Consider the following 24,062-nt stretch of genomic DNA (forward strand, 5'->3'; position numbering starts at 1 on the left):
CCCTCTAGGAACTTCTGCGACTACTTGGTTGAATACCAAATTCAACTTGCGTAACAAAAGCAATCTTTTCAGATCTAAAGGTTGAAACATCAGAACCAAGGGTTGAGGTATGGGTGCTAGAGGAAGCATGAAAGATGCAAAATTAAACATCAGCAAAAGATGACAACTTGCACTACCAAGAATTTGGTACGTGGTTTATACTTTGGCTCTGAAGGATTATCATTTGTTCTCTCTGTTTTGCATCTCATGGACTTCCATGGGTTGCACTATGTTGAGTTCCTTAAACTACTTTGTGACACTCCTTTCTATCTGTTGTAACTTAAAAAAGTACTTACATATATACATATAATTAACACTGTTTCAGGCCCCAGTGAGCTCATCTGCCATTGACCAACAACCTCTAGCACCATATGATCATTCTCGGAGTTTCATGCATTAATAGCTAAAAGGTGGAATCTTAGGACAGGAGCCCATCCATAAAAACTTGATAGTATGGTTTAGAAAGGGATCCAAACAATATAGGACAAGTTCAAACCAAAAACATGGGTGTATGAAGCCTCACATGCCATCGGTGCTGCCAGCCTTTTGCCTGGTACACGAGGAGGACATGTGATGGAAGTCCAAAATTGGGATTTCCAGGCTTGGCAGATCAGCAGTGTCTTGGTTTGCTATGGTGTTAGTTTTGCATGATCTCAAGGGGATTTGGTGTTCATGAGCATACAGTGTTGTCCAGTAACTTTCTGGCAATTAAGCTGTTTTCAGGCCTGCAATAGTGGTAGGCATGCAGAGGATTTAGGGTTTTAGTGCGCAGTTTGGTAGTGGCTGCAGCTCTTTGGGTTTAGGTCAAGACCAAGCCTTTGTTCCATATTAAATTGTGTAAATTGGAAAACTTAGTTACTGCCATAGATCTCCCCCTCTATTTAGAATATCTGTCAAGTACATCACAATGATTATAATACCGTCACTAATTCTTATATACTAACATAGATGTAGTATTAAATAACCAATAACCAATATAGACTTGTTCGAAACAACCTCGATAAAAAAAAGCCACTCTCACTATTTATTTTCAAAAGCCCTTTGTTGCACATCATAATTGTTTTGTTCATCAGCACAAGTTCGTCATTTCAGTTGAATGCTATTATCCTGAAGAACTCTCAGTGTATTGCATTAAAACCTTAATTCCTTTTATGAAATGCTCATTATTATTAGGGTCCTGTTAATGAGTACCCATGGGGCACTAGTTAATATTACTATTTTATGAAATAATCTTCACTCAACATACTTGAATCACCACATCCAAGGTCAACAACTGCATTGAATCTAAGAAAATATTCTATTAAAATAGCACCTTAACTAGTGAATTAAAATCCTATTCTATTTAACATTTTAACATGTATTACCTAAAACTTGTGTTAAGTTGAATTATACAGATTTTTTTTTTACCATTTCCGTGCTACGATTTCATCTTCATGTTTATTGATATTTCTCATTTCTTTTCAGTTTAATATATTTGAATCTATTATAGATTGATGTTATTCTCATGTCAACACCCATCTTGTAAGATCCAATGATTTTGCTTCTAGGCACTAGCTAAACCAATTAATTTTAGATTTAAAAAATTGCAATTTGGACTCTACAGCATACAATGTGTTCTGTGGGTAGGAAAGGGAATGAAAAGGTGAGTGGGACAAAAAAAATTCCCTTTTCTCTGTGGAGTGAAAAACTTAGGAAGGGAAGAAAATGAATGAAAATAGGGCTTCTCCACTCCTTCCAAAATCAGACCTACAGAAAGTTGGATGGAAAATGGATGGAAAAAGACTTGCTTATTAAATTGAATGATAACTATTTCCTTTGTTTCCATTCTATTTCACTTAAATAAACAATGGGGGAAAGAAAAGCATGTTTTCTTTCCTTCCTATTCCCTCCCTTGCATCTTTTTCTTTCCCCCTATTTTCTTTCCTACCAAAATAGCTTAATAATTTTTTTGAACTAGATGTTGGAAAGGACGGATATGACAGTTACATTGGCTAATTCATGGTTTTGCATTATATGTTACCACAGGTTCTTCAGTAACGTGATCTTCAAGTATACAGGAAGAAAAGGTTGGGATTGTCAGAATGAAGGCACTTATTCTTGTTGGAGGGTTTGGAACACGATTGAGACCATTGACTCTCACTGTGCCAAAGCCCCTTGTTGAGTTTGCTAACAAGCCTATGATACTACATCAGGTATGCCATTGTGAATGTCCATTTTTAAAATTTAATTCATATGGATCCCTCGTTAGTCGTGTTATTGCTTCTGTGCCAAGTGCTGTTGATAAGCTCATGCAAAGTTCCTTTTGATTCTCACGTTAAATTTTGATTTTAAAATCCAATATGCGTCTACATAATGAGCATAAAAAGTGGTGGCATCTAATAATTTCCCTGCTTAGAAAGGTAAACGGCTAATAAAAAGCTTGGATGCTCAGAAATCATCATACACTGACCATCTTCACAGCTCTCTTAATCTGGCTTCACTGATGCTTGTGATTGGGTCCAAATGTAACTATAAATTATTTATTTATGCAAGTTCCATACAAACTTATAGTTCTTGTTAAAATATCTGTGCTTCATGAAGAGAGAACCCTGATACACTAGTGAAAAGAATCTACCTTTTGATTTACAAGATTCTTCACCCTATGCTTGCTCGAGTCAAACTTGCTCTTCATACATATTTGGATTTTTTCAGATAGAAGCACTTAAAGCTATTGGAGTGACTGAAGTCGTTTTGGCCATCAATTACCAACCAGAGGTAGAATAATAGCTATCAAGGTGCTCTGCACTGTAAACCCGTTTAATACTCAGTTGTGTCACTATCATGGCTAAATTTTGGCATGCACGTTTGTATTTGTCACCTGCTATTTTTGCAGGTGATGCTGAACTTCTTGAAGGAATTTGAGAAAAGGCTTGGTATCAAGATCACCTGTTCCCAGGAAATTGAACCACTTGGCACAGCAGGTCCCTTAGCTTTGGCTAGGGATAAATTAATAGATGACTCTAATGAACCCTTTTTTGTCCTTAACAGTGATGTTATTAGTGACTACCCGCTGAAGGAAATGATTGAATTCCACAAAAGCCATGGAGGAGAGGCTTCCATTATGGTAACCAAGGTAAGCTAACCTAATAATCATTTCATTTTTCCCTGACGATCCAAGCACTTTTCTGCATCTAAGACTTAATTAGGTTGGTAATCATTTTGTTTCTTAAGGTGGATGAACCATCAAAATATGGAGTGGTGGTTATGGAAGAAACTACTGGGAAAGTGAATAAGTTTGTAGAGAAGCCCAAAATATTTGTGGGTAACAAAATCAATGCTGGAATCTACTTATTGAATCCATCTGTTCTTGATCGGATTGAACTAAAGCCCACCTCAATTGAGAAAGAGGTATTCCCAAAGATTGCTGCGGAGTGTAAACTCTATGCCATGGTCCTACCTGGTTTCTGGATGGACATTGGACAGCCGAAGGATTACATTAAAGGCTTGCAGCTCTACCTGGGTTCCTTGAGCAAAAAAACCCCATCCAAACTGGCCACTGGATCTAACATTATTGGAAATGTTCTGGTAGATGATAGCGCTGCTATTGGAGATGGCTGCCTCATCGGGCCAGATGTAGCCATTGGTCCAGGATGTGTGGTCGAATCAGGGGTCAGGCTCTCGCACTGTACCGTAATGAGTGGAGTTCGAATAAAGAAGCATGCTTGCATCTCCAGTAGCATTATCGGGTGGCACTCCACTATTGGGAGGTGGGCTCGGATAGAGAACATGACAATATTGGGAGAAGATGTCCATGTGGGCGACGAAGTTTACAGCAATGGAGGTGTTATCCTGCCCCACAAGGAGATCAAGTCCAGCATTTTGAAACCGGAGATTGTCATGTGAGGGTTATGATTCTGATTAGGAATTGGCGTGTGTTCAGTTCATGTTGCAAACCAGGTGCTTCCCTTCCCAGCAAAACCTCTACTATTTCCAATTCTCAGCTGCAGCTGTTAAATTCTGTATTCTGAGGAGAGGAAGAGGAAGATGAATGAGTAGGAATTTTGGGTAATGTAGATGTAAACTGCTTGCTATACTTGTTTCTAAGGGAACATAATCTTTAATTTCTTACTCCTTAAAACAACACAATTTTTTTTATTCTTTGGAAAATTTAATATATCTAACAACCTGATTGATATTAAAGTTACTTTTCATAGATTCTTCTCCATTTTATTTTCTTTATCTAAATTCTCTCTTTTACCCTGTTTTTTTTTTTCCCTTGCATTATAATTCTTCTATTTTTTATTTTGATTCTAAACTTTATAGTGTAACAAAAAACCAATTTAAAAAAAAAAAAAATTGTAAAATTTTAGGGGAAGTGCAAAATGTAATCTGCTGCATCAAACACCTTTTTAAAATTTAAATTAATGATTTATAATTTTTTGCCACTTAAATTGTCTATAAATATATGAAATTCTCCATGGCATATATATATTCAGGACAGCTTCGAAAAAGAATGGTATTTCAAGAAGAAATTATAGATATGACCTCTTCTGATTTGTTAAGATTCATGGAGTGTGAATGTCATCAAACGGCAAATCACAATATTACTTGTGATTTTTTACTGAAGGTATTAATTTAGTCTAAATATACCCATGCTACACATGCTCAGAGAGAGAGAGAGAGAGATGCTTATCACTTGAGTCATGTTGGCATTATTAATAGTGAAAATTTTAGCAACTTTTAAATATAGAACATAAAATAAGAACTTCAATAAATAGTTAAAACTTTAAAAATTTTAATTTTATATATCTTAAATAAAATAAAAAATTATTTAAATACCTAAAGATGGTTAAAAGTTAAAAACTAGATATAAATTAAAAATTATATGTCAAGTCTACTAGTCATTTCATTATCTCTCTCTCTCTCTCTCTCTATCTATATATATATATATAAATTAAATGATTTGAATATAAATTTTTAGAGCTTTTACTAAAATAATAAATTTAAAATATAGTAAACACAATTGTACAATGATTAGTGGAATAAATACAGAAATGTACCCAATCAACTTTTATAAGTTGGTTCTGTCCACAAACTAACTTATGGATAGTCGGTTCCCGTTCAAACGGTAAGCGCTTCAACAGAGTCAATGTCGTGTCACTTCGTGTCAGGGAAAATAGACTTTCCGCAAGTTGGTTTGTGGGCGAAACCGATTTATGGAAATTTGGTTCTCATTCAAAAATTTCAATTAGTCACTTAACCATCCATCAGCAAAGTTAGAGAAGCGTGGCATTGGGTGTCAAGGAAACCGACTTTCCATAATTCGGGTCTATGTACTGAAACCGACCGATGGAAAATCGATTTCTTCTTCTTCAATACTCGTCCATTCCCTTCTTTCTTCCTTTACGTGATTCCTCCTCTCCTCTCCACTAGCTCTGCCAGCCTCGTCCTCCCTCCTCATTTTCTCCTCCAACGGCTTCCCACCATGGCTCTCCTCCAACGGTCACTAAGCAGGTTGTTAGTGCACGTCTTTTCTAAGAGGAAGAAGCATCATTAGTATAAATCCCCCTTCATCTTCAAATCAGGTAATCCAAAAAAATCCTCTCATTTGTAAATTTGAAGTACTTTAATGTTGATTATTATAGTAGAGCTAAACATTTGGAATTTGGGTTGTGATTTTTTGCATTGGTTTCCTTGTTATTAAGGTATTTTTATGATTATGGTGTATTTATGTTAATGTATTTTTGTGAGAATATTAGGGTTTATATATGTGAAATAAGATTTGTTTGTTATTGTTGTGCTGTAATTTTGCATTATATGATTATACGTAAAATTATTTTTTTTAACCTTGATAATATATTATTGTGAAAATAATATTTTTAAATGATTTCAAAATGATTTTTTGTTGAAATTTAGCTAGAAAGAAAGTTGGTTTGAAACAAATAGAAGTTAATATTTGTTGAGAATTTTTTATTACGATATTTGTTTTGAAAAGAAGCTAATAATTATTGAAAATTTTTCATTGAGATATATGTTTTGTTCGAAAAGTAATTTCTATTAAAATTATTATTTTTAGATAAAAATGACTTTTAAGTTGCAGTTAAAATTTGTTTTGTAAAAAAAAATAATAATTACATTAGTTTAGTAGAAAATTGGAATAATAGTAATTTGATTTAAAATTAATAATTTAGTAAAATATATTTAGTTGAAAAATTAGTTGCTACATAGGAAGTAAATTTTTATTTTGTCAAGTTGAAATAATATCTAAGTTGTTATTAATTTGTTGTTTTTTTTTTTTTTTGAGAAAATATATTACATTAGTTGAGTTGAAAATTTAAATATCTTAATTCGTTTTCAAATTATACAGTTAAACTTGTTGATTTGAGTTACGTAAAACATAGCTAATATTATTAGTAGTATATTAAATAGTGACTTCATGACTTAATAATTACTAATTATAATTCAATTTTAGTGAGAGTTATTGTGTGTTTATAATTTGGTAATAGTATTAATAAGCAACACTTATGTTTGGTTAGATTAAATATTAGGCGATTTGAATAAACTAGAAGTAAAACTAAGCAAATTTGGAGCCTAGTAATTAATGGTTATAATTTAGTTATAGAGATAGTTATAGTTATTTGGTGTTTATAATTCAAAAATTGTATTAATGAGAAATATTTATGCTTGTTTAGATTAAGTATTAGGAGATTTTAAGAAATAAAAGTTACAATTAGTCTTGTTTTTTTATGGTTAAGTTCATTTACGTAAAATATAGTTAATAATTAAGTTTAAGAGACGATGAGTATTATTTCAGTTGGTTAGGTTATTTTGGAAAGATTATTAGTGAGTATTACGGCTAGAAAGTTATAATTTATTAAAATTTGGAAATTAGAGTAGGAATATATATTTATTATTAGGATAGTAATTAATAAATAAAGATTTCCAATAAAAGAATTTATTGATTGAGATTTGGTATTGAAATTTTAGAATGGCTTCAAGTTCGTCTACTAACAAAATTACGATTTTGTTATACATTGATGGAGAAAATATACATGAGCCAACCAATATTGAGTATAGTAATAGGCCAACAAAGGCGAGCTACACTTGGAGGTTGCTCGACATAGGATGTCTAATAATAATTTACTTTTCCCACCATATATATATACATTTTTAACATTCTCTCAATCTCCCAACACCTTACAGAATAACGGGTTTTCGAAGTGTTTTGTCATCAAAACTTTAGGAAATTAAATAAATGGGATTTGTTTCAAAAGTAGTGGAAAGAGCAAAAATCGTGTATTCTTGGACTCATAATCTTTCAAAGAGCCTATTTGACATTATCAAGAAATTACTATGGCTCCTAAGGCACTCCAAGACTTGTCAGATCGACATTAACATTTCATGGTCTTGACACATATATTTATGCAAAGTAATATTATAAGACTCAACAGACAATTATTTTGTGTGTGTGTGCGTGTGTTTTTTTTTTTTTTTGTTAGATTAAATTAGTAAGCTTGATTCATGAAACTCAAGAGTTGTGAAGAAGTAGAATTTGTTTTTAGCAACTAGTAGAAATTATCACCCCTTTGTTGGATTAAAAATTATTGATTTGATACATTTTCCTAACTTAGGAAAAAAAATCTATTTTTTCATAGTTAAACTAGTGAGAAAGAAAACGAAGAATGATGCAACAATTTTTGAATGTTCGTGCAATTAATGAAGAATTCTTTAGCTTTAGTAAGCTTACTTTGGTTGCCCAGGTACAACGTCAATTAATCATGACGAAAATAAACTTACCTATAATGTAAAATAGAAAAGTCACCAAAACATGCTTTTCCTGATTCTTTCATAAAGTGGTATGTTGGATGCATGGAAGCAAAATCATAGTAAGTTTCAGTTTATGTAAATTAGTATGTTGCATGGATGGAAGTATAGTCGACTAAAAGTCGATTTTCATGCCGTAACTACCTATCATTTCAAATAAAACCAGCTTTTGGAAGGTTGATTTTTATTTAGGAACGACTTTCTTTCCATAAGTTCGTTTCACTTTAACACAATTCTATTAATACTTTCCCCACCATCGTAAAACTATGTTTTCTTTATTTAAACATTAATATTTTTGTAAAAAGCTCTAAATTTTTATGTCTTGATTTTTGATTGTAAATATGCCTATATACGACTGAACACATATAAAGTCGTAATTTTTAGCAAATATTATTTATACATATTTTTATGAATATGATAAATTGATAATGCTCGTACAATCTTTGTATTAATTAAATATTATAAATGTTGAAGCAAACTTATACCTTTCACATAAATATTTTTAGTAGAAAATAATAATTGAATAAATTTTAATGTGGACTTCTGCTATTAAATATTTTTAGGTATATGTAAAAAAGTTGCAGTTTGTTTCATCATATATCGAACATCAATGTTAAAAATTTAGGCCGAAATTATTCTCAATTCTTTATTTATTTATTTTCCAGACATACAATTTTTAAAGTCCTCTCAATCCAATAGAATGGGATCTCTCATGTATGTAAAAAGTGGGGTAGTAGGCATTCTCTAACCTCGAAAATCCTAAGCTAAATTCTAATATTGAATTTAAAATTTTAATGTACCGTAAAATTTCAATGAATTTTCTTCTTTTTTTTTTAAAAAAAAAATGCAGGCCCATATATTTTTTCCAAACATTTGTTTTTATTTCAACTTGACAGATTAAAGGAAACATATCTAATTAATTTTTCTTAAAATAATCTTATTAATCTTTTAGTTTTTTAAAGAAACATATCTGATTAATAAGATTATTTTAAGAAAAATTACTTCCTCTTGTACAAGTTTTTTTTGCTAATTTTCAAAGAAGGTTCCAAAAATTTTTTAACGCTCAAAGCTTGAGATGAGTTTAATGTAATTTTCAAATTTTCACGACACATATCCATATCTCTTTGCCAAACATTATGAAAGGTTCATAAAAATTTTGAACTTGGAGAGAAATTTGCATTATTTTGCCAAACCTCAAGAAAGGTCTAGCGTTTTTCGTCTTAAGGGTAGCCTTCAACGTCTCATGTCTTATAAGTTTCTTTCCTTCATCGATCCCTCCCCTCCCTATTGACACGAACAAACATAACAAAATCATATGATAAATACGATTCTATTTCCTTTTATTGCATTTCGCCTCGTAATTAATCACCCTTTCACACACAAACAGCATAATGTTTTAACCAAAATAAAAAATAAAAACAAAAACAAAAGGTTGCAAAAATACCGACCTCTCCTAAATTTTTACCTATTGGCACAATATTAGTTGGATGATCATCCATCTTAACAGAGGCAGGGTTAAAAAGTGACAAAAAGTTGAAGGATGCAAAACAAAAAGGTGGTAAAGAGACCCCATGTTAGTAGCAACCTCCCCTCATAATTGCATCTACCAGGTAAAATAAAACTGGGGTGTGGACAGCCGTGAGGGGTAAAAAGCTGGGATTGAAACCATGACTGCAACAACAAACCTTGATGCACAAACACATTGCACTTGCCTCATGAACTGACCAAAAATAAGGGCATGCACTATATAAACAACAGATTTTACATGTGACACATAGAAAGCAGTGAAGCCTGCCAGTTTTTGTGCATATTGCGGAAGGAAACAGGGGAGAATGAATCATTTAAACCGAGGGTAAGATCCAAAACATCACGTGCGAAGAAATAGTTATGAGAATCCAGGTGATGAAAGCCAGAGTTACAGATATCTCGAACCTGTTGCACTGAAGATGGGGTTCAGATGCACAGAAATCCAAGTCTCTGGCATAGAGGACAATAACCCCTGCTGATGAGCATGCAGCAGCAAGTGATAGCGTAGCCGTCACCTGCAATTTCAAACCATGTTCATTATGCCTATTGTTACCCAAATTCACATTACGGAGCAGCAATGTTCCCAGACCTAACAGCCAGGCTATTATGTATTCAAATGTCCAGATTCTGCATTCGGTGTCTAGGTAATGTATATCCTATAACCTCACCAGTGCCCAACTTAAAAAAAGATCCATCAATACAGAACCAGCATTCCGAAGGAAAGACTGAAGACATCAAATATTAACAGTTTAATGCATGCATGCATGCATGAGCACACACACATCTGGTAGCTAAAAGAACACACAGCGTAATTCAGTTACCTAATAACCAAAGAAAGTAATGCACATGTTTACAAAAAAGAGAAGCAAAAAGATATAATTTGCCAATAAATCAGCCTCAAACCAGTACAGACTCCTAGGAATAAAAGGAAAAACAAACTGTAAAACCCATGCATAAAGGCAGGGCAACACAAATACTATTCAAAACTCTAAAATCTGAGCTTGCCCTTTTTACATCTGGGAATATTGGCCCAAATGAAGGAGTTATTAGTGGCTAAAACTTGAGCAATGATACGAATCTTGCACAACAAGGTTTTATTGCCCTAAATTTGCTCGTTCCCCCTCCCTCCCCCAAAAAAGAAAAAAAAAAAAACATTGTATCCAACCCAAAAAAATGACTTCATCAACCTGGGGGAAAGGATCTTTTTGCTTTTATTTTTAGAATATCGGAAATGGAAAGCCAGACAACCAGACATAATTACCAAGGCCATGAAAAATATACATGCCTGCAGGCACATATCTAAATGCTCATGCTCTAATTTACATAAAAATGCTCATGCACCTTTTACATGAAGTTTCAAGAGTTCAGGAGGCAAGTTAGAAGTGTCAAGAGTTCAGGAGACAAGTCATGTACCCAATCACCAACAACAAACAGGCTCACTAGGACTGGATTTTGAAGGTCTCTCTTTATCCTCAAGGCATAGACATCAAGACACGCAAGCCCCAAGCTCCACAGTAGTTGAAGCCCCATTGATGCAATTAAATAACTGAATCAGATAACACATAGGAGGGTTAAAGAGAGCAAAACAGTAAATAAATAAATAAATAAATTTAGACAGAAGTACATATTTCACCCTCAATGTTTTGAGGGTGCTGGTCCCTCGTGATCTAATTTTCCAGTTAGAACATCTAATGTTCTTTTTGTCATTTTAGACCTTAATGCTCTAATATCTGCAATTTGCATGGTAACATTTTCATTCATCATCTTGGGCAGTAAATAAATAAATAAATAAATTTAGACAAGTATATATTTCACCCTCAATGTTTTCAGGGTGCTGGTCCCTCCTGTTCTAATTTTCCAGTTAGAACATCTAATGTTCTTTTTGTCATTTTTAGATCTTAATGCTCTAATATCTGCAATTTGCATGGTAACATTTTCATTCATCGTCTTGGGTCCCTCACTTATATTTGCAAAGCACCCTAACATTTTTATTTGTCGTCATTTTGCCTCTTCCATTATGATTTCACACTCATTATATTAAGCCATCAATTGACTATGGCACTAATGACAATATTTTCCAAAACTTGGTACTTTTTTATTTTTAATCTATTAGAGAAGATTTAAGCAAACAAACAAAATAAAATTAATACTAAGGTAACTAGTAGTCCATTAAGAAAAGACCAATGTTATCGTAGACACTTTTATTTTAATTTTTTTCTTTAAAAAAATATGCTAAGAAAAAAAGAAGAAAAAATAAAAATAACTCTACACACTGTCTTAATTGTAATTTTTTATTTTATCTGTTTAGTTATGGTTCTTTGAAAAATCATTTATTCTCATATAAATAAAATATTTTAAACTATAATAATGCATCATATTATATTTACCTTTTTATTTTTATTTCCTAATACACCATAAACTATAGAAGATACAAATAAAAAATTCCTAAAACAAGGTTGTTTCTCCTCACTTAGCAGACTACAAAATTACAAATTAACTTATTTTAATTTTTATTTTGTTTATTTTGTGCACCGGGCTGCTTTTTTTGTTTTACAAGAAATTGCAAATAAAAATTGTGGATTGACATCATGTGGAGAACCTAAGAGAATCAGTAGGTCATCTTTTCTACTTATAATAACTCTTACGTACAATAAATGGCATTCATACCCTAACAAACACACTTAACTTGAAACAATCCCCTTCAAACTGGAGCACATTTTATAAATATTTTATAAATATGCTCCTTACAAATCAACTTAACTGGAGCATATTTTATAATAGCTTCCCTTTCTGAACTACTACAGGAAGATCAATGGCACGGGATTTGTTGACAAAGAACCCAAAGGCGAAACCCTTGAATCTTGAGGGACCTCTCTGTGGCAATGTCTTGCATACACCTACAAGTTAGGATGATCTAAGCTGAAGGTATGGAAGGAGCAGAAGACAGAAACACAAGACATCCGCATGCCCATGTGAGGGAGCGGGGTAATGGAAGGGAATTTTCAAGATGTTTGGGTCTCAAAGATTCTGAGTAGGAGGGACTAGACTCAAAGAAGGTAACATTGGTGGAGGAAGAAACAATTCCAGGTAAGGCAATAACAGCGACATTCTTTATCCAAACAAGAATATCCTAAAACATGCTTTTGAGAGCATAAGATCCAATTTATGTATGAGAGAGGGCAAGATGGGGATTTGGGGGAGCACCACCAGATGTGAACAAGCCTAAGAGAGAGGGCATAGACATCCAGTGGAAGAAAAGGAGGCTAGCAAGGGAGGAGGCAGTAGAGGCGTAACAAAAGTTTTGGCACTATTTTCTTGTGACAATAGTTTCATATTTGATTTCAAAATTTTCTAATAATTGCAAAAATTAACCTTGATTTCCAATTTTCTATATTTATATAGAAATTTTTTATTATTTTTAGATTTTTGATTTCTTACTCTGTGTTTTAGAGTATGGAATTAAAATTTTGAATTTGAATTTGTGTGGATTAATGACAAAATATAGTATAAAATTGTATTAAGCTTCTTCTAAATCCATACACATCCAAATCCAAATCCAAGTCCCAAAATCCATGATCCCAATAGTACCTTTTATATTTTTGGAAAATTGAAAAAATAAAAAAAGTTTCCTATGTAATTATTTTGAAATCTAGAAAGAAAAATGAAAATTTGTTCTACGAAACAAACTATTTATTTTCTACCTTTTTAATACGAATCTTGAAAAACTAAAAAAATAAAATATTTATAATTCTTTGGAAAACTTAAAATGGAAAATAGAAAATATTTTCCACAACTAAACAGACCCCTATTTTTTTCACAAAAAAAGTGATTTTGAAAAAAAAAAAAAAATTGCAACAAGCTCTTGTTTTTGTGCAAGCCAAACGGTACTTTTTTTAACAATTACTTTTTTTAAGTGATAAGTGCTATAAATACTTTTTTGTGGTTCCAAACAAGGGCTTAGCCTCCACAATTAATCCTTCTTTGCACAAATTTCCAAAGCCATTGGTCCGGTAAGGCCTTACTGAAATCAAATAGGCCCTTAATCCCCCCTCCCCCCTCCTTTTGACAAAAGGGTTGTTTCACCACTCCTCAGTTAAACAAATTAGGCATTGAATCCTCTTCAAAACCATCCATAAGAATCTCTTCTGTGTTCTCCAATCTTCTCACCATTAAACAAGGTACAGTAAAAAGAAACAACACAAATGATCTTACCAAAAATGACCAATCAGGGGGATCCTTATGGGATCAACCATTACGTTACAAGATCATGGAATTTTTGCTGTCTTATAATCCTATGCAAGTTATAGATACAAGTGCTTTTCTTTTCAATTCATCATTTTTAAATAATCTAATTTCAACCTGACACTGCAAGAGTGAACACAAGGAAAAGAAAAAGGAAGCTGAAGCATATGCCCCTAAAAAAATTAAGGAAAAAAATTCCATTTCGGTGAAAGTTGAACTTCGACAACAAAACAGAGAGACACACTTAAGCATTGACTGAAACAAAAAAAAAATTAAAGCATGTGCCCCAAAAAATTAGTGGGGAAAAAAATCATTTCGATCAAAGTTTGAGCTTCGGTAACACAATAGAAATAAACCCTTGAGCTTGACTTGGTCTAAGCTCACTTTATCTGTTTTAAATTTCCTTTTTACATATACAAAAATAAAATTCTTCATGTCATTAGTCCTAATTAATTTGGTGATTTCATTTCCTTGTGGATTAGAGCTTGGTGTACAATTTATTTTCCTATCTTCCTCCTCTAGTCCTCTTAAATCTTAGTTGTTCTTTCTCCCAACACCACTAAAACACTTATGCACAACATCCCCATGCAATTGAGGGTCTAGAGAGGGCATGATTTATCCAACCTTACCTCCAACTTGAGACTGTTTCCACAATTTGAACCTCTTAACACTCAAGCTTTGATGTAACACCTTTACCATTGAATCATGGCTCGCTACCTGCTCTTCTAAGTTCTAATCCATCTTCCTTCTCAAAACCCTAAAATATTATTTTCTTTTCTCACTTAAATTGAAGTATTAGACATCACCGAAAGTAACTTTGAATCTCTGTTGATTTGATGTATCTTATCCAACAACAATAAAGCATTAAATCCCAATTATATGAATCTTTGCCATATAATATGGTCTTTAATCCATGCATGTGCAAGTGTGCAATCAAGTATAACAAAGAGTACTTTTATTTTCCCAGCCTTTATCATCCAGTCCAAAAACCTCCTAGTAGTTTAAGCTTTACTCGAAGCAACACTAATTTTTACATATTACATTTGTGAAGTAGCAACGCAACATATATGACAACACTGAGAAGGACAGCTATCAAGCATGTTCCAAGGAGTGTGTATACCATTTAGCATATAAGTTTTTTATTAAAATAAAGAAAATCCTCCCTCACCCAATGATCATACATTCTTTATCTACTCCTAAGCTCACAACAGACATTCCAAAATCAAGTCAAAGTACCCAAATCAAGTATGCTTTGATTAAAGAGACACTTCATTCTATGGCAATCTAAATGCGTCTAATGTGAGATATTAGACACAAGGATTGACAATTCTACATCTGCAAGCTCTTATGTGGCTACAATGCTTTAAAGGAACACAAAAATTGCATTACAAGAGATGAAGATACAACAAAAAAAAAAAAAAAAAAAAAGGAAAAACAAAAAATGTAGAACAAGAAGTCTTCCTATTACAAAAAGGAACACAGCTACGATGATTCAAAGTTCCATCAACCTTCTTAGATTTTGCCTTTCCTTTTAAAACAAATATATTATTCATTGATGACATCTTTCATTTGTCCATAGTTTTGCTTTATAACAGTTTAGGGCAAGTGCCAGTCTGCCAAATAAACACTTCCCCTTCAACTTTCCTACATTAAGAGTGAAGTCAATTGGGGAGAAGTGGAGAGAAGGAAAGAGAAACTACTAGGATGAGGAGAATAGAAACTAGTTTCGCTCCTCTCCTGTCTGTTTTGTTCAACAAGAGAGAAACATGAAGAAATATTTTTTATTCTGTTTGGTTCAACGAATAGGGGAGATTAAAAAAGAAACTGTGTATTGTCATTTTACAATACTACCCTTGCAAGAAAAGAAAATGTATATTGTTTTTACAATACTACCTCTGTAAGAAAAGTGCAAGATAATAAAGTAGTGATGGTGTATATAAAAATGCATTTTCCTTTCAACATTAAAAAAAAGTGTAAGATAGTAAGGCAAGGCAATATATAAATACAAGCTTTTTACAATAAAAGAAGAAATTCAAATTTTTATATCAAATGTGAAGAAGAATTTGCTAATGATTCACATAAACAAGAAAATAAAATAGCAAGATTTCCAAAAATAAAAAACTTGAAGGTGGTTTTGGACCTTTTGGTCATAAATCATGTAAATCCCCCCGCCCCCGCGAGGGGGGGGGGGGTGGGGTGTTGGGGAATTAAAGAACAAACAGCAACAACAAAAACCAAGTCTTAAGTCCCACTAGGTAGAGTTGGCAACATGAATCCTTTTCCACTAATTTACACTATCATGGGCAATTTCCTCCGACAAATTTAGTGCTATTAAATCCTTACTATCTAATCCCAAATTATTTTAAGTCTAACCTACCCCCTTCTATTGCCTTTCGCAATAATTAGCTCACTTTTCCTCACTAACGCACTATTTGGCCTACATTGCAAGTGATCAAACCATCAGAGTTATCCCTCCCTTAATTTAACTTTAAACATTATACTACTCATGCACCTTAGCATTCTCATCTCGGCAACTTTTACTTCTTGGATATGCTATTTCTTAATCACTCAACATTCTAATTTATATAGCATAGCTAGTCCTACGACCATTCTATAGAACTTTTTAATTTTAAGGGTATTCTACAATCACCCAGCACACTTGAAGCACTTCTCCATTTTTCCCAACCTACTTTAATTCTATGCATTACCATCTTCAATTTCTTCTTCAACTTGCATAATAGATCAAAAGTATCAAAAATCTACTATTGTTATTGATTTCTTGACCATCAAAGTTAACCTTTCTCCAATATTTGTCCTACTATGATTGAAATTAAATTTCATATATTTTGTCTTATTTCTACTTATCCTAAACCTCTGGATTCTAAAGTTTCTCTCAATAATTCGAACTTAAATTCTACTTCACCCCTAGTTTCATTAATCAAGACTATTCATTGACAAACAACGCACACCATGGAACCTTATTTTGAATACTAATAGTAAGTTCATCCATCAATAGAGCAAAAAAAGATAAGGGCTCAAAGCAAATCCTTGATGTACACATGTTGTGATTGGAAATTCCCTAGCCTCTCCATCTATAGCCCTAATGCTAATCATTACTCCATCGTACATTTCATAAATGACGCCAATATACCCACTGCATATGCCCTTTCTTTTCTACAATCCACTAAAAAACTTCCCTAACTACCCTATCATACACTTTCTCCAACAAACAAGATTACCAAAAACATAAACTTGAAGAGGGTTTTAATTATGATTTAGATATGTCGAGATTTTGATTAAATGAGTGACCTAACTTGAAGATAGGTCTCTCCCTCTATTTATAATAAAAATAAGATACATTCTGATGACAATAATACGCTTACTAACTCTCACTAATTTACATACTAACACACTTAATGATAATACTAAAAGGCATAAATAACCTCAAACACTCTCTCTCAAGCTAGACCATAAATGTCATATGCTCCTAGCTTGTCAAAAATATATTTAAAACAAGCAACTCCCAAAGTTTTAGTAAACAAATCAGCAAGTTGCATATCAGACTTCACATACAAAGTAGTAATAAGCTTCTGCACAAGTTTCTCCTGACCAAAGTGGCAATCAACTTCAATGTGTTTTTTCGTCCAGTCATGAAAGACCAAGTTGGAGGTAATATGAAGAGTAGCTTGATTATCACACATCAACTTAATTGACTGAGAATGTGAAAAAGCCAATTCTTCCAACATGTTCTTCAACCAAACAAGTTCATAAGTATTGTGAGTCATAGCTCTATATTCTGATTCAGCACATGAACTGGCCACCACAATTTGTTTCTTACTCTTCCAAGAAACCAAATTACCACCAATCAAGATACAATACCCAATTGTGGATCTTCGGTTGGAAGGCGACACATCCTAATTTGCATTTGTATATCCATGAATATAAGTGTGACCCTAATCACGATATAAAAGACCTCTCCTAGGTGCACCTTCGAGATATTTCAAGATACGAATTATTGCATCCCAATGTCTTGTCTTCAAAGAATCTAGATATTGATTCACAACACTTGTTGCCAAAGATAATCCGACCGAGTGACTGTGCGATAATTCAACTTTCCAATAAGTCTCTAATATTGTCTAAGATTAGGTAGTAAGTCACTCATATCTAGCACTAACTTGCTATTAGGATCCATAGGTGTATCAACCGGTTTAGATCCCAATAATCCAATTGCATCAAACAGATCAAGAACATACTTCCTCTGTGACAAAACAATTCTCATACAAGATCTAGATACCTTCATACCCAAGAAGTATTTCAATAGTCTCAAATATTTGGTTTGAAACTTAGTTTATGGAAAAAGTATGAGACCCTAAATACCTTGACATCGCCACCTGTAATAGCAATATCATCCATATGAACAACAAAAAGGTTCCTACCCGATGAAGTATGATAATAAAACATAGAATGATCCACCGCACACCATCAAAGGCCAAACTCAAGTACTATAGCACTAAAACAACCAAGCCATGCTCTTGGAGACTATTTTAAACCATATTATGCCTTCTTGAGCTGACACACTAAGCCTAACTCCCCCTACGCAACAAACTAAAGTGGTTGCTCCATATAGACCGCCTCCTCAAGATCACCATGCAAGACAGCATTCTTCACATCTAGCTGATGTAGAGGCTAGTGACAAGTAGTAGCAAAGGAGATGAACAAACGTACTCATGTAAGTTTGGCAACCAAAGAAATGGTGTTAGAATAATCCAAAACATACACCTAAGTATAACCCTTAGCAACAAGATAAGCCTTTAAACAAGTCACAAAACCATTAGGGTTGACTTTCACAGTGTATGCCAAGCAACAACCAACCACAGACTTGTTAGGAGGAAGAGATACCAAGTCCCAAGTGTCATTGTCTTGCAAAGTAATTATCTCTTCAACCATAGCATTCCTCCACCTAGAGTAGGCTAAGCAATCTGAAACAAATTTAGGAAGGGCAGTAGATGATAAAGCAATAACAAAACAATAATATGAGGCTGATAAGAAGTCATAACATAGTTGGAAATGGGATGTTAGGTACATGTGCGTTTACCTTTACGAACAGCAATGGGGGATTCAACATCATGGAAATATGATCATCAGACGAGGAAACCAAAGGTGTGGTAGTAGAAGCTAGAGAAGACTTGCTTCCTTGGAGTCGCTGTTGTGAATACACCTGCAAATTAGGATAATCAAGATGATGAGAAGGACTCGAACCACATGGAGGCTCAGATGCTTGGTTGGGTAAGAACAAAAAGCTAGAATGTGGAATATTAGGCAAAGGAAGAGACTCATTGAGCTCAGAAGCACTTAGGGACTGGGTGTAATAAGGAGCAGACTCAAAGAAGGTAACATCTACAGAAACAAAGAAACAATACAACACAAGACTATAACAAAGATATCCCTTTTGAGTATATGAGTAGCCTAGAGAGACACATTTTATAGCACGAGGATCCAACTTATCCACACCAGGAAACAAAGGACATACACCTAAATATATGAGGAGGGAGATAGAATAAAGGTGAATTAAGAAAGAGAGTGGAGTAGGGAATTTTACCACTAAGAATAGAGGATGACACCCTATTGATCAGATAGCAAGCAGTAAGTATAGCATCACTCCAAAACACTTAAGTTACATGCATTTGATAAAGTAATGTGCAAGTGATTACAAGGATATATCTATTCTTTCTCTCTGCAACCCCATTTTGTTGAGGAGTGTGGGCACAAGATGATTGATGGACGATATCAAACCAAGTCATATAAGCAGTGAATTGTGAACTGAAATACTCTTTAGCATTATCACTTTCCAAGTATTCAATCTGGCAAAACAAATTGAGTTTTTAGTTCAGAACAAAAGGCACAAAATATATGAAATAACTCGGAATGATTTTTATTAAATATAGCCAAGTCATTCTAGAATAATCATCCACAAAGGTTACAAAGTACTGAAAACCCAACTTGGACATCAACTAGGACTTCAAACATCATATGGGACTAATATGGTCTTGTAGCCCGTTAATTGACTCGGGAAGCAGAAGGGACATAATGGTGCTTTCCCAACCGACAAGACTCATAATTAAGACTAAACACAGAACTCAAATCAGGAACAAGCCATTTCAACTTTTTCAATAAATGATGACCATGACGAAAATGAATTTGGAGAGGTATGACAACAGCAGTGCAAGCAGTAAAGAAGATAGCGACTCAAAGTGATAGTCACCAACTTCATGTTCTCCGCCAATTGTCTTCCTCGTCTTCAAATCTTGAATAACCACAAAATCAAGGAAGAATGTTACTGAACAACTCATGGGTTTATTAATCTTGCTAATGAACATAAGATTGAAAGGAAACTTGGGAATATACAAAATTGAAGGAAAAGAAATAGAAGAAGTGGAATTTACTATCCCAATTCCCTTAACTACAGTGATGGATTCATTAGAAAAAGTAACACAAGGTAAATTTGTAGGATATTGAAGAGTAGAGAGGAAATAAGGTATACCTGTGATATAATCAGTGGCAGCAAAGTCTATAACCCAAGGACTAGGACGAGAAGTACTGGATGATAAGCATATTGTGGGATTACCTGTTTGGGCAAGAGATGCAATGGGAAAAGAAGCTTGTTTTGACACTTGATATTGATGGAACTTGGAATAATCTTCCTTTAAAATGGACACAATACATTGCCCCCAGTTAGCCCCAAAGGCGTGAAGTCGGTGGTGGCTGCACTGGCAACGCGTGTAGGTCTACCATGGATAAGGCTACAAACTAGCTAAGCCGTAGCGAGCTCGAGCTGGACTCAAGCTAAAAGTTTTATGTTCGAACTCAACTCATTTAGCATATATATATAACTTGAGCTCGAGCTCAACTTGACTAAATCTTAAATGAGCCAAGTTCGAGCTTGAGCTCAAACTTGACTCGATCGAAGCTCGTTTTGAACTAATAAATGCACCATGCCACTAAACTAATTACATTAATTGATAATTAATAAATATAATTTGAGAAAAATATATTTCAAAGCAAAAAATTTAAAATCAAATATTTAATGAGATTAATATAAGAGTATTCACAAGCCTCATATCGAGCAAATTCACAAGCCTCATATCGAATTGGTTCATGAGTTACTAACAAACTAGTAAACGAGCTAGTAAAAGAGCTAATAAACGAGCCAGCTCGTGAGCCTAAAAGGTTGTCCTCTCAGAGCAAGATGCAAGAGCAAGAGAATGTGTGTTAAAGGAAGCACGAAGGACATGAGAACAAACATCGGCAAATGATGGCAATTATGCACTACTAAGTATCTGGAACTGGACTTCCTCAAACTCAGGTCTCAAGCCCAGTAGAACCCCAAGAATTGTCATCTGCTACCTCTGCTTCTACATCTTACAAACATTAGTTGTTATTGGTTGCACGATGTTAAGCTCCTAATGAATACGCTTCATCACTCCAAAATAATCTGCAATGCTCCTATCTTCTTGTTGTGAATAAAAGTACTCCTGGGATAAATCATAACATATTTGTAATGTTACTAGAGTATAGAATCTTGGCAAAATCCCAAATCTCCTTGCACGTATCTAGATGCATACACATCCGAGTAAGTTGTGGCCCGTCGAATTCCACAATTAAGGCATCTTATTGAATCCAAACTTCTTTTCTCTTCTCATCAAAGGATTAGATTGCAGCAAGTAGTATGATTTTCCTAATCCTACTAAATAAACCCGAACAACTTTCAACCAGTGAAAATAATTCTTTCCATCCAACTTTTGAGTCATTATCTGTATCAGTGATGAAGGAAACATATTTTTGGGATTCATAGACTCCATCCCAACACTCACAAAGTTGCAGATACACCAATGTCAAACAAGAAGAAAAATCAAAACTAATTGGAACAATCAAAAACTGTGTGAAGCACCAACACAACAATGGACAAGGTGAACGACTTACCAACTGAGATAGCACTGCCACGACCTCACAACCTAACGAATAGTACCGCCACTCCAAGAAACTCACACAGAAGCCTTTACATTTTACAAACACCAAACAAAAACTAATAGATTACCACGAGTGCATGGTCAACAAAGGTTGGATCTTGGGCAAAAACACATGCCCAATAGCTTGATAATATTGTCTAGAGAAGGAACTAAAACACGGCAGAGGAAAAAGAAAAAAAAGAGAAAAGAAAAGAGAAAGGTCGCTGGAAACTCTCTCACATGTGGCGATGCATGGGACTGTTTCCAGAGATGGGGTTTTGTGGACGTAGGTTTCAGAGGGTTCTGTTTTTGGCTATATGGCTGGTTTTCTAAAATAATGAAGGGTGGAGATGGACCTAAGAAGGGCAGTGACGGGAATGAATTTTTTGGCTACGACTGAATATGATAGGGTTTAGGTTGGATCATACTCTAATACCATATTGAGATTTTGATTAAATGAATGACCTAACTTGAAGAGAGGTCTCTCCTTCTATTTATAATACAAATCAAATACATCTTAATGACAATAATACCCTTACTAGCTCTCACTAATTAACATAATAACTCAATAATAATAATACCAAAAGACATAAATAACCTCTAACAAGGTAAATAAAAAAATAAAATAAAGAACAAGGACAGGGATGAGCTCTCATTGCCCAGGTAGTTGCATTTTTTGGCAGTGGAGTTAAAGGAGGTGGAAGAGCGGTGAGAATGCCAAAGAGTGTCAATTTTAATAAAAACCAGTTTTGTGATTGTAGTTCTTTTTTCATTTGTTAATAGGTGTAATTATCTTTTCACAAAGTTATGAGTTGATTTCTCTTCTTTTCTCTACTCTTCCTCTGCTTCTCCACAACCAAACGTTCTATAAAGAAAATATCAACATCAACAAGTCATCATGTAAGTTATGAAGGCATTGGCAAATTGTTTAAATGGATGAGCATGGCTTGGAATTAAACAATGCAGCCCTTTCTTAGGTACATACTCAATATATTACCAATATCCAACAACAAATGAATGAACTAGGACAGCCACTCTGTGGAGATCAATTTCTAAAACACCAAATCATGAGAAACAACAAAATTAATAAATAAATACACGAAGAATACCCATAACCTACTTAGCTACATCCATCAAAACCTAAAATTTAAAAAGGGCATCTACCATCTGGAATCCTCAAGTTGAAATATCGAATCATTGGAAAGGATTCCCCTGGAAAACAACAATAGCAAAAAGTAGTAGTAGTATTTACTACTGCCAATAGGAGCAGTGACAGCTGATTGTAAAACCCACTAAAATTTAAAACAAAGCAAGCAAAAATCACATAATGGAATAAGAATTTAAAACAAAAAACAAAAAACAAAAACGCACACTAAGGGGAAAAGAATTTACCAGAAAGCGGTATAGATAGAAAACTCATGAGCAGAGACCATAACTGAGATCGAAGCAGCAGCAAATAGACATTGTCCTATCCTCAGAAGTAACCCACTCACCGTCCCCGGCCTCCCTATGACCTCCTTCATCTCCTTTTTCCCTTCTCTCTCCCGCAGACACGAAACCCTTCTCTCCTCAAATCAAAGAGCCCTTCTAAAAATAAAAAAAAAAATAAAAAACAGTAGTACTAAATTTCACCGCCCCACCACCACAAATCCAACCGTCCGAGAAACTCCATTATCCCTCAAATCCAAGAAGTCCGACGAAGACGAACCCCAGATAAAGAAATGCGCTTTTATATAAATAAATTTACATGTGGAGATACAAATCCCCTATCCTTTTCCCATATTCGATTGTGCAGATATATTCTGAGGGATTTGAAGAGATCTACGACTTCGATTTGGGTGCCAAAACGGGCAATCGATGAGGATGCTCTTCCCGCGAACTCAATGCTGAACATTGTCCATTCATGATCCACCGAATCCTCGCCTTAAATAGAACCCTAGAATCAGTTTGCAGAGGCACATTATTATTTCCTTAATTCTGATTTAGCGTGAACGTAAAGGAACCAAAATTATGTAATGAATGATGAAATCCGGTGGTGAGGGCTGGGATGGCAGTCCCACTTTGCTTTATGATACTGACACTCGCACCTGGATCTCTTTGTCTTTTACGGCCTTTTTCTTTTCCTCGCATGTACTAGGTCTGTAGCGACGGTTCATGTTTTTTACTAGTTTTTGAAAAAATAAATAAATAAATGTTGGATAAGACAAAATCATGGGTAAAAATAAAATTCATGGTTAGTCATTTACTATGTCTATTAAATTTTAATTTATTAGCACTGAATTTTCTAAATTATTTGTTGGTGGTCAGAGTCCTATGTAATCAAAAAAATAAAAAAAATAGCAACCATCATTTGACTATGGAAAAAAAATTAGGTCTCTTGGAGGACTATACTAATTGACATGATCCTTCCATCTAATAAAAGTTGTTTCACATGACAAGGTAAAA

General features: G+C 34.1%; 2 protein-coding genes across 6 annotated transcripts in view; one reads left to right on the forward strand and one right to left on the reverse strand.

Annotated features, from left to right (window-relative positions):
• Positions 1-4,218, forward strand: part of LOC131159852 (mannose-1-phosphate guanylyltransferase 1-like) — a 36,219-nt gene extending 32,001 nt beyond the window's left edge. For all 5 annotated transcript variants that reach the window (XM_058115040.1, XM_058115038.1, XM_058115039.1 and 2 more), the window contains 4 exons: positions 2,065-2,231; positions 2,731-2,793; positions 2,912-3,151; positions 3,250-4,218. In XM_058115040.1, coding sequence (XP_057971023.1) covers positions 2,121-2,231; positions 2,731-2,793; positions 2,912-3,151; positions 3,250-3,921 — 1,086 coding nt within the window. In that variant the 5' untranslated portion in view covers positions 2,065-2,120 and the 3' untranslated portion in view covers positions 3,922-4,218. The remainder of the gene's footprint in view (positions 1-2,064; positions 2,232-2,730; positions 2,794-2,911; positions 3,152-3,249) is intronic.
• Positions 4,219-9,563: 5,345 nt separating this feature from the next.
• Positions 9,564-23,773, reverse strand: LOC131159853 (CASP-like protein 5B2). The gene is made up of 3 exons (XM_058115043.1): positions 23,010-23,773; positions 10,783-10,915; positions 9,564-9,884 (listed from the first exon to the last, which is right to left on the reverse strand). Exons 1-3 carry the CDS (start codon positions 23,138-23,140, stop codon positions 9,684-9,686), a joined length of 465 nt encoding a protein of 154 aa, XP_057971026.1. The 5' UTR covers positions 23,141-23,773; the 3' UTR covers positions 9,564-9,683.
• Between the last annotated feature and the right edge of the window lie 289 nt (positions 23,774-24,062).

This window comes from Malania oleifera, chromosome 7 (genome assembly GCF_029873635.1).
Source record: "Malania oleifera isolate guangnan ecotype guangnan chromosome 7, ASM2987363v1, whole genome shotgun sequence".
Taxonomy (NCBI): domain Eukaryota; kingdom Viridiplantae; phylum Streptophyta; class Magnoliopsida; order Santalales; family Ximeniaceae; genus Malania; species Malania oleifera.

Coding starts and splice junctions, on each gene's coding strand:
- LOC131159853 (XM_058115043.1), bottom strand. CDS start 23,140: ATGAAGGAGGTCATAGGGAGGCCGGGGACGGTGAGTGGGTTACTTCTG. Junction 10,916..23,009: donor TCTATCTATACCGCTTTCTG/GTAAATTCTTTT, acceptor TATCTGATTCAG/TTATTTAATTGCATCAATGG. Junction 9,885..10,782: donor TGTTTGTTGTTGGTGATTGG/GTACATGACTTG, acceptor TTGAAATTGCAG/GTGACGGCTACGCTATCACT.